General features: G+C 43.6%; 2 protein-coding genes across 3 annotated transcripts in view; both read left to right on the plus strand.

Moving 5' to 3' along the window:
• Positions 1 to 89: 89 nt before the first annotated feature.
• PPP1R3D (protein phosphatase 1 regulatory subunit 3D) lies at positions 90 to 3,494 on the plus strand. Its single transcript, XM_045795354.2, has one exon. It carries the CDS (start codon positions 332 to 334, stop codon positions 1,229 to 1,231), a length of 900 nt encoding a protein of 299 aa, XP_045651310.1. The 5' UTR covers positions 90 to 331; the 3' UTR covers positions 1,232 to 3,494.
• A 1,719-nt stretch (positions 3,495 to 5,213) lies between these two features.
• Positions 5,214 to 15,429, plus strand: part of SYCP2 (synaptonemal complex protein 2) — an 80,438-nt gene continuing 70,222 nt past the window's right edge. For both annotated transcript variants that reach the window (XM_045795366.2, XM_045795381.2), the window contains exon 1: positions 5,214 to 5,288. The gene's annotated coding sequence lies outside the window, so the exon portion shown is untranslated. The remainder of the gene's footprint in view (positions 5,289 to 15,429) is intronic.

Raw genomic sequence — 15,429 nt, forward strand, 5'->3', positions numbered from 1 at the left:
GGAAGGTAGGAGGGGCGGCTCCGCCGGCGCTGCCTTCCCCCAAGAACCTCCGAGGAAGCCAAAGGGAGGTGCCACCCTGCGCTCTCGGGGGGGGGCCTCTCGGCAAACGATCTCCTTTCTCCCTGCAAGAAGCGGAAGACCTGCGCCAGGACTCGGGGGGTGCGGTGGCAGACGGGCGGAGTGCTCCGCAGCCCCAGAGGCTCCCTGCAGGCTGCGGCTTCGCCGGACTCTAGGGAATTCCGAGCACAGCGGAGACCCCGAGGTAGCGAACGCCCAGTCCGGAGGCCTCCCCTCGGATCCGCCTCCCTGTCGCCCGACGGCCGGCCGGGCCATGTCTGGAGGCTGGGGCTCGGCGGCCCTGCCCCCCGCCTTGGGGTCCCGGAAGCCCGCCCCACGGAGCCTCAGCTGCCTCTCAGACCTGGACGGCGGCGCCGCCCGGGAGCCGCGGCCCTGCAGGCCCCCCGGGAGCCCGGGCCGCGCGCCGCCTCCACCGCCGGGGCCGTCAGGCTGCGACCCCCGCCTTCGGCCCATCATCCTGCGGCGGGCGCGCTCGCTGCCCAGCTCGCCCGAGCGCCGCCAGAAGGCCGGGGGCGCGCCGGGAGCCGCTTGCCGGCCTGGCTGCAGCCGGCAGCTCCGCGTGCGCTTCGCCGACGCGCTGGGCCTGGAGCTGGCGCAGGTCAAGGTGTTCAACGCGGGCGACGACCCGTCGGTGCCACTGCACGTGCTGTCGCGCCTCGCCATCAACTCAGACCTGTGCTGCAGCAGCCAGGACTTGGAGTTCACCCTGCAGTGCCTGGTGCCCGACTTCCTGCCGCCCATCGAGGCCACCGACTTCAGCGAGCGCCTGGGGCGGCAGCTGGTCTGTTTGGAGCGTGTCACCTGCTCGGACCTGGGCATCAGCGGCACGGTGCGCGTGCGCAACGTGGCCTTCGAGAAGCAGGTGGCGGTGCGCTACACCTTCTCAGACTGGCAGAGCGCGCATGAGGCAGTGGCCCGGTGGCGCGGGCCCGCGGGCGCTGAGGGCACGGAGGATGTCTTCGCCTTCGGCTTCCCAGTGCCGCCCTTCCTGCTGGCGCTGGGCTCGCGCGTGCACTTCGCGCTGCGCTACCGAGTGGCCGGCGCCGAGTACTGGGACAACAACCATGGCCGAGACTACAGCCTCACGTGCCGCAACCACGCGCTGCACATGCCTCGCGGCGAGTGCGAAGAGAGCTGGATCCACTTCATCTGAGGCCGTCGCATCTAGGCCCAGCCGCAGTGTTTCCCTAGCTGGGCTCTCCGGTCTAGGCGGTTTCTTTTCCTCACACCCCACCCGAGCCTGAGTCTTCTGACTTCACTTACCGCTGCAAGGTCCCTGGGCGGTGGCCCTTCCCATCCTCTACTTGAAATGTCTGTGTCATTAGGTTTAAAAAGTAGCCTCAGGTGGCCAAAGGCTGAGTTGTAGAATGCGCTGGGGGAGGGTGCTGGGTGGGTGGATACGTGGCGGTGTCGGCCCCTCTGGAGAGGGCCCAGGTGGGGTGGGTTGGTTGGTTGGTTGATGTTCTGGAAAGGCCTGCATCCTCCTGCTAGGAAAGCCTGTGGCTTTTGCATGTGTCCTGATTGGATCTCTGTAAACGTAGCTGTTATTTATTATCATTGTGATGTTGGAACATTTTACCCTTATTGGATGCCTTCTCCGGAATATTCTGGATTTAACAAGCTAAAAAATAAGTCCTGTGTGTTTGTGACCATTGTAAACAGAATGTACGGTGTGACTCCTATCATGGTCCCTTAGGCATTTCTGCCCTGGGACAAGGAAAACCTGAGACTAGGTTTGCTTGCCAATGTCTGTAGACTTCTAACAGTGGGAAACTATTAATAGGCAAGAAATGTATGCCTCATCAGTCATCACACAGCCATTCCTGGGAGTTCAGGCTGCCCTGGTCAGGCCGTGTGTCTTCTACATCACCAGCCAAAGAAGGGGGAAAAGCTCGACTTTGAAAACTAGCGAAACAGTCCCTTCTCTTGCAGTCTCTCCTCTTACTTCCTGTGTTCTCCTTCTTTGTCTTTGATAATTATGTATCTGCATGTTATCAGGCCATTCTGTTTAGGTTTGAGAATACCTAAACATTTTAAGAAATTCTGCCTTAAGTTATTTCAACTTCCAGGCAACTCTAGAGAAATTTCAGGCAACAATGCCCTTTGCAATTACCTTTTCAATGACCAAGGTGACTCTTTTTATGTCTGCTTAATTGTCAGAAAATTCCAGCGGTCATCCTTCAGAAAGTCAGGTTATCAAGTGGAACTGGCAGGTGTTTTCATCAATAGCTGGAGCCCTGGAGGAAAAATCACCAAAATTTATACTTTTTAATCGTCTTAAATTGTATTTATATATTCCCAGTTTTATCAGCTATCTGCCAACTTTATTCTTTGTGCCTTCAGACAGGAGAGTTTCTAACATTGTCTGGACCCTCCCCCCTGCCCCAGTTTTTAAAATGTTAAATACTTTTCCTTCTTTGATTTGTATCTCCAACCAAGAAGTCAAGGCCTTTGTCCCCTGCTGAATGCCAGGATGACTTAAAATTCCCAGCAAGGCGCTGATGATTTCTTCTGGTGCTGAGTGGTGGTCTCTCTGACAGCAGGTGCTAACACTGAAGTGTGAAAACCCAGCCAAGATGAACAAGGCCTCCAACTTGTGAATTTTGGTTCTGATACAGTTGAAACCAGTGTCATTAATTTGTGATAGCTGTCACCAATGAATTAACTCTAAATTTTTGAATACTAATTGACATTTGTCAAATCACTATGTAAAAGATGTGTTCTGCCTTTTAATCAATTTGTTTTTATAATTGCAACTTCTGTGTTTCTAAAATTCTAAGAAGAGGGATCCCTTTCTTTGGTACCTTTTGATAATAAGAACACTGAATTTTTATTTAAAAGTGTTGTAATTCAATTGAACAACCTTTGGCTATTCACACTGTGCACTACATTGACATGCAAGAGAAAAGCCTGGTTCCATTTTGTGCTGTTTAATAAACTGTCCAATTAGGTCAGCAAGCCTGTGAGAGCCTTGGCTGTTGTGTCCTTGGCCCCAGCCCAGAGTGCAAGACAATTGTCCAGAGCATTCAGGTATAAGAGTTAGAGCTGCCAAATGTATTGTTGTGTAAAGGCATGTAAATAATCTTATCCATGTGAAAGTCATTTGTCAAAAAGGTTCTGGTCATGGAATATACAGTAAATGTTTTATCTTCGATATTAAGAGAACCTCAACGTGCCTTTAAAAAAAATCAACATTTAAAAATTTAAAAACTTAAGTATACCTGCCTAGTTGATAAAGAAGTTGATAAAGCTCAGCTTAAGGAGAACTTTCAGATCCTAAAATAGTTATATTGCTTAGATGTTAAAATTTTGCAGAGGATTGTGCAATTGTGGGGGTGTCTCCCCCAACATATTTTAAGGTCATTTAAGATGATTTCACTCAAGCCTAAATATTAAAGTATGTGTAAAAATTGTTATCTCAGGCGTGTGTTTCTTGTGGTCTAATTGTAGAAAAAAGACTTTAGAAACTTCTTGTTTAAATCATTTCATGCATAAGTCTAAGATAGTCTAAAACACTACCAAATTTAGTGCCTTGCCAAAAAAAGGAAAATTGTAGGATTGCACCTCAGCTCCAACAGCACAGTCGTGTATGTCCTTGAGAAACTGAAATGCAATCTTTTAGGCCAGGTCAGTGTTAACATCTGATGAAAGCTCTAAGGGAATGTAGGGTATAGGATAGTGATTCTTTCAATGCTTACCGGATCCTGTGTGTGGAGTAATGAGTGTGTATCCGCCTCCCCAATTGTGACCCTCATCCAGTACAAAGCCTGGCACGTAGGAGGAGACTAACATTTATTGTGTACTCATCTTATTGGCTTGCCCCCAGTGATAGGTACTGCGTGCAACTGATTTCACTGAAGTCTGAAAATGACCTGGTAGATAATATCCCTGCTTTCTCAGCTGATGAGAATGAAGCTCAGAGAGGTTTAAGTAATTCTTCTAAAGACCCACAACTGGTAAGCAGCACAGCATTCAAACCTAGACCAAAGTCCACGTGCTCTGCCCTGTGACAGGATGTGCTTGTTAAATTTAATTGGAAATCCAATTATGATTGATTGATAAGGTTTTCCACCTGACACCATACTCTAAAACCCTATTTAAATAAGATGATCTGCTTTTATCTTCCATGTGGTAGTTTACTAAACAATTCCCATGCTTTCCAGACCCGTGAAACAACAAAAAGGATTCTTACCATTTTTCTTCTCTACTGAAAAGTGCCAAGATGAGAGATCAGTACTTTAAATTCTGAAGTGCTTGTCTGCTGTACCCGTTTCTGAATTGCTTCCTATTTTACACAAGCATCCATTGATCTTAGCATTTAAACTGATATTTTAGGTGTAAATACTCTAAAAAGCCTCGGGATACGTTGTTGGTGATGTGCTTAGTACCACGCCGACGTAGCTGCAGCCTAATGTCCCCCAGGAGTCTAGGGTTTGGCTAATGAGGGCCGCGGACCCTGGCACCACCTGCTTCTAGGAAACTGGGGTGGGGGCGTGGCCCCCAGGTGGGCGTGGCCGGTGCCGCAGGTGCCAGTCCCAGTAAGTTGGGCAGCAGTGGGCCGGGCGCGGGGCTCAGGGGGTCCAGCCCGGCCTCGCTAGGCCGTCCTCTGTGGGCCGCAGCCGGGGCTCCCCGGGGGGCGGGGGGGAGGGGGACTCGGGCCCTCGCACCCTCGCAGGTTCGGCAGGTGTCCCCAGGTCCCCGGACCCCGTCCAGCCGTCGCCGTCCAGGGTCTTGTGGTCAGCCCAGAGGTCTTGCGGGGCCCCGCTCGCGCCCTCCCGCCCTACCGGCCAGTGTCCTGCAGAGAGGCAAGTCTGGGCTCCGGGGCACGTCCGCACCGCGGGAGGGCAGTGCAGGGCCAGGCAGGGACGCCGGCGGCTCCTCTGGGGTCAGGGCCGGGGCCAGAGCCGCAGTCCACTTACCGTGCGCGGTCGGGCCAGGAGGGCCAGGAGCCGCGCCCACCGCGGCGCCCCTGGCTCCGGCCTCAGGCGACCCCTGCGTCGCCGACGGGTACGAGGGGCGGAGCCTGGACTGCGGGCTGCGCTGATTGGACGCGATTCCGAACGCACGCAGCGCTGATTGGGCGGACGCTTCCCGCCCTCCGTCGGCCTCTTGAAGAGCCGCGGCTGTCGCCGAGGCCGGAGACGCGACGCGAGGCGGCGGCTGTGGCTGCGGCTCCCGGGGCCGGACGGGGAGGCCTCCTCCAGCCGCAGGTGGAGCCGGGCGCCGGGACGGGTCTCCCTGACGGCGGGGCTGCGTGGAGGGGGGCCGCGGCGCCGGGCCGGTCCCCGGCAGCGGCGGGTGGGCGAGCGGGAGGACGGCCAGCCTCCCGACGGTTGAGGCGGAGCCGTTGTGGAAACGGCCGGGGCGGCGCGGCTGAGGGGACGACTCCGGCCGGGCGGGCCGGGCGGGCCTCGCGCCGATCGCGGGGCGGGCAGGGGCCGGGTCCGTACTGCGCGCCCGTGTCGGGGGACGCTTGTGGGGCCGGGCGGCGGGCGCGGGCGGCGGGCCGCGGGCTGTGGGCCGCGCGGTGCGGACGCGCCTGCTGGACGCCGCAGGTGTGGCGGCTCCAGGCCCCGCCCCCGCCGTCCGCGGTTGGCTGGGGCTGCGGGGCGGGGCGTGGCTTGCGGCGCGTCCACCTGTGACAGCCAGGCTGTCTCCGCGCGCTGCGCTCCGGGCGGGCCATGCCTCCGGAGCCCCAGCCTTCGCTCCTGAGCGCCGCCGCGCTGGGCTCCTAATAAAATAGATGCGTGCGCCGCACTCCGCGGCGAGGCCATCACGGGTGTTCGCTGAGATCGCCGGCGGGTCCCTTCGAGTGAGGAGGGGGGGCGGTGTTTCTCCCTGGTCCTCGTCCGGGTCCAGGTTAGCCTTTCGGCCACGTTTGTAAATGTCTGTGCGGTGCTGGAGCACGGACCTTGCACTGATCCACTGGGCTTTGGGAGGACAGTGTGCGCCTCCTGTCAGCTTGCCGGGTCGTTCTCAAAGCCCTAGTCGTTGTATCTGCCTGCATACATACGCATTCATGCCCTCACGTTGAATACAACATAGTTGTAGCATCAAAAACATGAAATAGTGTAAAAAAAAGATAATAGCCCGGGGTTCAAAGCCTGCTTAGGCCGAAGCACAACCCCACACTCCTCTGGTGTTTAAGTGAGAATCTGTGCTGCGTTTCTTAGGTCATCTCCTTGACCCTCGTTCTGTTGCATAGCGCTTTGTGAGGATGCTTTAGCTTGTCTGCTCTTGGTGTAGAGTGTATCGCTTTTGTTTCCTTCTAGAGTTATCCTTAACCTCTCAGCTGCCAATGTTTGACCTGTCCAGTGAAGGGTGCTGAGTTTTTGGTTCTGTCGAAGCCAGTGTGTAGTTAGCCTTGGGAGGGAGGAGTCACTGCATGGTTTAGTTTCCTTACTTTTGAGTCCAACTGTAGATACTAATCAGTTTTCCTTTTCCTTGGCCGACTTCTTGCAGAACGGTAGTCTGGGAACTAAACCATTCTTGTTAGCATTTTTGTGCCTCTTGGCCATAAATAATTCTGTGCTGTATTTCATGTCTTCGTAAATTACCTGTTAAATTCAAGTTTATATTGTTCTAGATGTGAAGACAGAAAAGTATAATGAAGTAGGCATGCCTTTCCCGCAGTTGCTGGCCTTAGGAAAAGCATACACACTGATGTCCCTTAAATGTATTTTAAGTATCTAAACTTTTTAATCAAGTTTTCAAATTGTGAAATAAAATGTTCTGGTCTGTTACAAACGTACCTTGATTGCAACAAAGTAGACCAATATGTGTAAAGCTATTTTCTTGACTGAATGCTGGCAAAATATCAAAGATAACTGAATTCGCTTATTACGGATATTTGATGATTGGTGAATTTTGAGTAAGTAATAAAACATATACCTATAAAATCAGAAGTTAGTATATATTTCATAATTTTATTTTCATTTTAGATAAATTAACAAATACGTTACAATCAAGACTTTTGTGTTCTATTGACAGTATGATTTAAAGATTAAAACAATATAGAATTGTGTTCAAAATATACTGATTTGAGTTCATTTTCATCAAAAACATGAAATAGTACAAAAAATATTTTTCCTTTAGGGGTGTCTGCATGGCCCAGTTAGTTAAGTGTCCTTGATCTCAGCTCAGGTCTTAATCTCAGGGTCATGAGTTCAAGCCCTGAATTGGGCTCCACCATGGATGTGGAGCCGACTTTTAAAATTGTTTTTTCTTTTAAAATTTTTCGAAATATTGAAATTCTCTTAAGATTAAGATAAAATATGAATTATTAATGAACATTAATCCTAAATAAAATTATTTTAATAATACTGAAACTATTTTTAATTTATTAAATGTTTAAGTATTTAAGTTATTTAAGCATCCTAATGTTTACTTGTCCTCTGCCATTTAGAATCCATATTGTGTTCATGCAGTTTATGTGCAGATTTCCATGTGTACAAGTTAAAGAATAGTATGAATGGCTTAGAACTACAAAATGTTCCTCAGTTGCCATGTGCAACTGTTGCAAATACTGTGTACTAAGTTGCTAGTACTTCAGAGCCACAAGTTGGAATGCCAAGAAAAGCAAGAAAATGGACATTTGGCACTATTAGGAAGCAGTTCTTCATTATACAACAAACAACTATTTTTTTTGCTGTGCTAGAGGAAGGATTTGGCAGTGAATTAATGTCTTTTCTCATACCTGACCACTCAGGTTTCTCAAATTCTCCCTCCATTCTAAAACATAGAGAAAAATGTCAGTATTGGCACAACCTGCAACCTTCTCAGCATTGTTTTGGCCTCCTCCCCCCCTTAATTTTTTTTTTTTTTTACAGATTTATTTATTTATTTCAGAGAGTGTGAGCTGGGGGGGGGGCAGGCAGAGGGAGAGAATCTCCAAGCCAACTCCCTGCTGAGCATGGAGAGCCCTAAGAGGGACTCAGTATCACGACTCATGAGATCACGACCTGAGCTGAAACCAAGAGCCAGATGCCCAACTGACTGAGCCACTCAGGCACCCCAACTTTTTTTAATAGAAGTTTTCTAACATAACAAAATAAACAGAATAATGTAATTAACTGAAGTCCCCTTCTTTTGAAGGCATAGACAAGGAAAATGTTTCTCTGGGGCCTGAAGGTTTGAGTTACAAGAATGAATATATGTGTTCATGGTTATAGGACTTGCTGGGCCAGTGGTAGATTCTGAGTGAACAGAGATTCCTGTGTGCTCCTTAATAAAATTGTGTGTGGGGGAGGAGAGAGAATGATGTACAAAAAGTTCCTATTTTTATGCTTTGTGCTTTCCATGTCTTAAATCCTTCTGTATTGCAAAGTCATAAAGATATCCCCCTGTATTCCCTTCTGGTACTTTTTAAACATTTACTTATTACCTTAGGTATTTAATGAATTTATAGTTTCTTTTTGTGAACGTGGGGAATAGAGGTCTAATTTTTTTTCATATGGCGAGTCAATTTTCCTAATACTATTTATCAACTAGTTTACTGTTTCCCCTTTGATTTATAAAATCTTATATATATATGAACTTACAGTATATGTTTAGGTATGCGTTTGGACTCTTCTGTTTTATCGATCCATTTATTTCCTATTCTTAACACTTTTTTTCTTTAGTAATTGTGACTTTGTAATATGTTTTAATATCAAATAGGATTATTCTTCCCTTTTTTACTTTATTTTTAAAAATTTTAAATATCCAGTATAATTAGTGTACAGTGTTATGTTGGTTTCAGGTATACAATATAGGGATTCAACAGTTCTTTTTTTTTTTTTTAAGATTTTATTTATTTATTCGACAGAGATAGAGACAGCCAGCGAGAGAGGGAACACAAGCAGGGGGAGTGGGAGAGGAAGAAGCAGGCTCATAGCGGAGGAGCCTGATGTGGGAGGAGCCTGATGTGGGTCTCGATCTCACAACGCCGGGATCACGCCCTGAGCCGAAGGCAGACGCTTAACCTCTGTGCCACCCAGGCGCCCCAGGGATTCAACACTTCTATACATTACTCAGTGCTCATCACAATAAGTAATCTTAATTAATTGCTTTCACCTATTTCACCCATCCTCCTACTCTCCTTCCCTCTGGTAACCAACAGTTCTCTATATTTAAGAGTCTGTTTTTTGTTTGTTTCTTTTTTTCTTTATTTCTTAAATTCCACATATGATTGAAATCATGGTATTTGTCATTCTCTGACTTATTTCACTTATTATACTCTGTAGTTGCAAATGGCAAGATGTCATTCTTTTTTATGGCTGAGTAATATTCCATTGTATATATATACCACATCTTCTGTGTCATTCATTGATGGACACTTGGGCTGTTTCTGTAATTTGGCTACTGTAAATAATGCTGCAGGAAACATAGGGGTGCATATATCTTTTTAAATTTGTGTTTTTGTATTCTTTCGGTAAATAACCTGCAGTGGAATTACTGGATCATATGGTAGTTCTGTTTTTTTTGAGGAGTATCTATACTGTTTTCCAGAGTGGTTTGCATTCCCACCAAGTTTCCTTTTTCTCCACATCCTCGGCAACAGTTGTTTCTTGTGTTGTTGATTTTCACCGTTCGAACAGGTGTGAAGTGATATCTCATCATTGTTTTGATTTGTATTTTCCTGATGATGAGTGATTGTTGAGCATTATTTCATGTGTCTGTTGGCCACCTGTATGTCTCTTTGGAGAAATGTCTGTTTATGTCTTTTGTTCATTTTTTTTATTTTTTTTTTTTTTTAGTGTTGAGTTGTATAAGTTCTTTATGTATTTTGAACACAACTCCTTATCATATATATCATTTGCAAATATCTTCTGCCATTCAGTAGGTTGTCTTTTTGTTTTGTTGATTGTTTTCTTTGCTGTGCAGATGTTTTATTTTGATGTAGTCCCAATGGTTTGTTTTTTGTTTTCTATGCCTTAGGAGACCTATCTAGAAAAATGTTGCTATGGCTGTTGTCAGAGAAATTACTGCCTGTGCTCCCTTAGAATTTTTATGGTTTCAGGTTTCACATTTAGTTCTTAATCCATTTTGAAATTATTTTTGTGTATAGTGTGAAAAAGTGATCCAGTTTCATTGTTTTGCATGTGGCTGTCCAGTTTTCCTAGCACCATTTGTTGAAGAGACTGTCTTTTTCCCATTGTATATTCTTGTCTCCTTTGTCATAGATTAACTGATGATATAACTAATCATGGATTTATTTCTGTGCTTTCTGTTCTGTTGATCTATGTGTCTGTTTTTCTGCAAGTACCATACAGTTTTGATTACTACAGATTTGTAGTATATCTTGAAATCTGGGATTGTGATCATTCCGGTTTTATTCTTTTTCAAGATCGATTTGGCTATTCGGGGTCTTTGTGGGTCAATCAAATTTTAGGATTATTTGCTCTAGTTCTGTGAAGAGTGCTGTTGGTATTTTGACAGGGATTGTATTAAATCTACAGATGGCTTTGTGTAGTATGGACATTTTAACAATATTTGTTCTCTCAGTCCCAGTAGTATTCCACTTATTTGTGTCATCTTCAGTTTCTTTCATCAGTGTTTTATAGTTTTCAGAGTACAGGTCTTTCTCTTCCTTGGTTAAGTTTATTCCTAGGGATTTTATTATTTTTGGTGCAATTGTAAATGGAATTGTTTTCTTAATTTCTCTTTCTGCCCCTTCATTATTAGCGTATAGAAATGCAATGGATTTCTGTATGTTGATTTTGTATCCTATGACCTTACTGAATTCAGTTATCAGTTCTGGTAGTATTTGGGGCGCCTGGGTGGCACAGCGGTTAGGCGTCTGCCTTCGGCTCAGGGCGTGATCCTGGCGTTGTGGGATCGAGCCCCACATCAGGCTCCTCTGCTATGAGCCTGCTTCTTCCTCTCCCACTCCCCCTGCTTGTGTTCCCTCTCTCGCTGGCTGTCTCTATCTCTGTCGAATAAATAAATAAAATCTTAAAAAAAAAAAGTTCTGGTAGTATTTTAGTGGAGTCTTTAGGGTTTTCTGTGGATAGTATCCTATCATCTGCAAATAATGAGAGTTTTATTTTTTCTTTACCGATTTGAATTCTATTTATTTATTTATTTATTTATTTATTTATTTATTTTCTGGCTGCTGTGGCTAGGACTTGCAGTACTGTATTGAATAAAAGTGGTGAGAGTGGACATCCTTCCTCTTGCTTCTGATCTTGGGGGAAAGCTCTGTTTTTCTCCATTGAGTATGATGTTAGCTGTCTCTGTTTTTCACATATGGCCTTTATTATATGGAGATATGTTTCCTCTAAACCTCTTCCCTTTATTTTTGAATAGTATTTTTGTTGGTTATAGAATTACAGTTTGTAGTTTTTTTCTTTCAGCACTTTGTAATTTCTTTCTCTCTTTTCTTTCCTCTTTTCTTTTCTTTTTCCTTAGCACTTTGTAATTTCTTGTAGTGTCCTTGTCTGGCTTTGGTATCAGGATAATACTGACTCATGAAGTGAGACTGGAAGCATCCTCCTCTTCTGTTTTTGGGAAGAGGTTGAGAAGGATTAGTTTTAGTTCTCTAAATGTTTAGTAGAATTTACCAGTGAAGCCATCTGGTCCTGGACTTTCCTTTGTTGGGAAGTTTTTGATTACTGATTCAGTCCCCATACTAGTGACTGATCTGTTCAAATTTGTATTTCTTCACAATTAAGTCTTATATTTCTCTAGCTTATATGTTTCTTCTAGGTTTCATTTCTTCTAGGTTGTCCAATTTATTGACATGTAATTGTTCATTGTCTCTTATGATCCTTTGTATCTCTGTAATTTGAACTGTAATGTTTCTGTAATTTATGATTTTATTTGAGCCCTCTTTTTTTTCCTTGTTAACTCTAGCCAAAGGTTTGTCTATTTGTTTATCTTTTTAAAAATCTAGCTCTTATTTTCATTGATGTATTGTCTTTTTAGTCTGTCATTTATTTCCACTCAGATGTTTTTATTTCCTTCCTTCCACTAACTTTGGGCTTAGTTTTTTCTTCTTTTTCTAGTTGCTTGAGGTGCAAAGATAGGTTGTTTGAGATCTTTTTCTTTTACTGTAATCATTTTTCATGTAACTTTATCTTTTTTTATTATTATTAGGATTGTTTTTTATTTTTTATTTTTTGATTTATAATTTTTTTCAATATATTTTTTTATTATGTTAGTCACCATACAGTACATTGCTGGTTTTTGATGTAAAGTTCCATGATTCATTAGTTGCATATAACACCCAGTACACCATGCAATACGTGCCCTCCTTACTACCCATCACGTAACTTTATCTTTTAAAACTGCTTTCGCTGTATTCCATAATTTTTTTGCTATGTTGCTTTTCCATATCATTTGTCTCGAGGTATTTTTTTTTTTATTTCTCCTTTGATTCATTGGTTGGTCAGAAGCATGTTGTTTTATCTTCACATAATTGTAGAATTTTTGGTTTTCATCTTGTAATTGATTTTTAGTTTCATATCCTTGTGGTCAGAAAAGATGCTTGATATGATTTCAGTTTTTTAGATTTATTAAGACTTTTTTTGTGACCTAACATGTGATTTATGTTGGAGAATTTTCCATGTGTGCTTGAGAAGAATGTGTATCCTGCTATTGGATGGAATGTTCTGTAGGTGTCTTTTAGGTCCATCTGGTCTAACATGTAGGGTAAGTCCAATCTCTAGGCACTTTAAAAAAGATACTGTTCTAAGTCTTCTGCTTTCATAGCTTTTGTTGGTCAGCTATCAGTCTTATTGATGCTACTTAAAGTAATCTTTTTTTACTCTCTGGCAGCTTTTAATGTTTTTGTCTTTGATTGTCAGCAGTTTCTGTGGTGCACCTGGGTATAGTTTTCTTTTTCTTTTTCCATCTGAGGTTCATGGGGCTTTTTTAATCTATAGTTTGATATCTTTTATTGGTTTTAGGAAATTCTTTGTCATCACTTCTTAGGAATTATTTCTGCCCCATTCACTATCACCAAGGATTTCAGTGACAGATACATGGGCTTCATAACTTAATCTCTGTGTGTTCAATCTTCTAGTCTCCCTCCTCAGATTTTTGTGTATCTTTGTTTCTTTCTGGATATTTTTTTTCTGATATAGTTTCTATTTCTATAATTTTCATCTATGTGTCTTTCCATTTTATTCTTAATAATTTTGTTATTGACTGTTTTTGTTTCTAGAATTATGTGATTCTTTTTCAAATGTTCTGTGGCCTTCCTTACTTCCCACCCAAGTTTCTAGTTTTCTGCCAATGGTCTCGGTCTTTTTGAATAATCTTTATGTACACAAATACTTTAAAGTATTTGTTTAATAACTTTACCATCTGGAGGTCCTGTGACCCTGTTACTTTGGGCTACTTCTGCTGTTCCTCATGTTTTCATAGATTTGTCCAAGCCTATGAATTGCACTTTAAGTATTGCTTTGGTTGCATCTTACAGGTTTTTGTAGGTTTACATATTCGCTTAAGTATGTAGTCCTTGCCATCTTCTCATATCCTGCAAAGGAACATATTTTAGTTTCCAAGTATAGGGGAAGTTTAAAGCTACCTTTGTGGTGGATTTCTAAATTTATTGTGAGAGCAGGTTATCTATCATATTATTCTTTTGCATGCTTTTGTTTTTGCTTTTGTGAGTTAAGATTTTCTCTTTTATTATTCAAAAATAACCTCACAGCATTTGTAAATTTGTCTTCTTTGGTATTCAGTGGACTCTTAAAATTTGTGGATGTCTGTTTTTATTTTGAGAAGGTTCTTGGCTGTTACTCAACTGTTGTTACCCCATTATTTTTTTTCCTTATAATTTTTGGAATTCTTATTGAGTAGATATTGGAATGTCTGAATCTCTCCTTCAGATCTCAACATTTTTCTTTTCTTTTTTTTTCAAAGATCTTATTTATTTATTTGACAGAGATAGAGACAGCCAGCGAGAGAGGGAACACAAGCAGGGGGAGTGGGAGAGGAAGAAACAGGCTCATAGCAGAGGAGCCTGATGTGGGGCTCGATCCCATAACGCCGGGATCACGCCCTGAGCCGAAGGCAGATGCTTAACCGCTGTGCCACCCAGGCGCCCCTCAACATTTTTCTTGTATACATTTTATCATTTCATTCCTTTGTAATATTCTGTATCATATCACCCAAGGAATAGTTCCTCCTGCAGACAGCTACCCCCTTAAGCTTCAGGCTTATGATAATAGTGCCAATAGCAGATGCTTAAGGTTCGAGCCTATGTTGTTTCTCAGTAATCACCCTTTTGGTTGTTGACCTCCAGTACTTATTTCTTACTGCTGTATTTATGATAATACTTTTCATATCCTTTCCCACCCCCATTTTCTATCTATGAAGCAAGTCTCTGTGTGTGTGTGTGTGTGTGTGTGTGTGTGTGTGTGTGTTAAAATCTTATAATAATGTGTGATATGACATTCTCAAACAGAATCAGGCTAAATTTCTATTTTCTGTGGTGGCCTGGGGAGAATTAAGGAAAGAGTGAAGCCAAGTAGAAAATAGGCAACCCCCTTCTTTGGAATTGGGGAAGCAAAGGGTGGGTCCCTGAGTTTCCAATATTTTCTGGGTCAGAGCTCTCTGAGTCAAGCAAAATGACAAAATGACTACCAGCTATTTAGAGATCTTGGAATCGTTGTTGGTATGCTGGAACTACCAGCTAGCCATGGACCTAGAATTGCCCCTTTAGTATATAGGCCAGAGCAGACAAGCAAAACCAGATAGGTTTTAATCACAGCTAGGCCCTGAATAGGTTTAGATGGAACAGCTGGACTTCCCAGCTGCTTAACTATGGAGGCATGCCTTGGACTTTTTCATCTCCTCACAATAACCCAACCTACATTTTACCGATCACATGTTTTGTGTTTTGGCAAGAATTTATTGTACTTTTAAAAAGGGATGTAAGCATAAATTACAAATAAAGCTTGCCTTTGACAAATAGCAAGTTACAGTCTGTGCATTTCACTACTCTTTCTTCCCAGTGAGCTGACAGACTGTCCCAACAGAGTCTCCCTCTCCCTCCCACCCACCACACACACAAATACACACACACACACACACGTGCAAATGTGTATATACTTATTCCTAGAGATATAATAATGAATAAGACAATGTTTCTTTGTTTCACATAAATGCCATTACACAGTATGTATCATTTGGCAACATGTTTTTAATTTAACTTAAAATTGACTGCAAATATCTAAAATTCTGGTTCATCCATTATGTTTACAAAATTGATTATCATATACCACATTTTATTTATTCTTCACCTTCTCTTTCATTCCTAGCTCCTATGTGAGTACTTTTGAATTTTTGTCACTCAAAACAGTGCTGCAAACTTATGCACATGGAGCAAATGTTTCTCTGGGGATCGATTTTTTTTTCCCC

Source organism: Ursus americanus, chromosome 22 (genome assembly GCF_024610735.1).
Source record: "Ursus americanus isolate L20-20 chromosome 22, mUrsAme1.1.p, whole genome shotgun sequence".
In the NCBI taxonomy this organism is placed as follows: Eukaryota; Metazoa; Chordata; class Mammalia; order Carnivora; family Ursidae; genus Ursus; species Ursus americanus.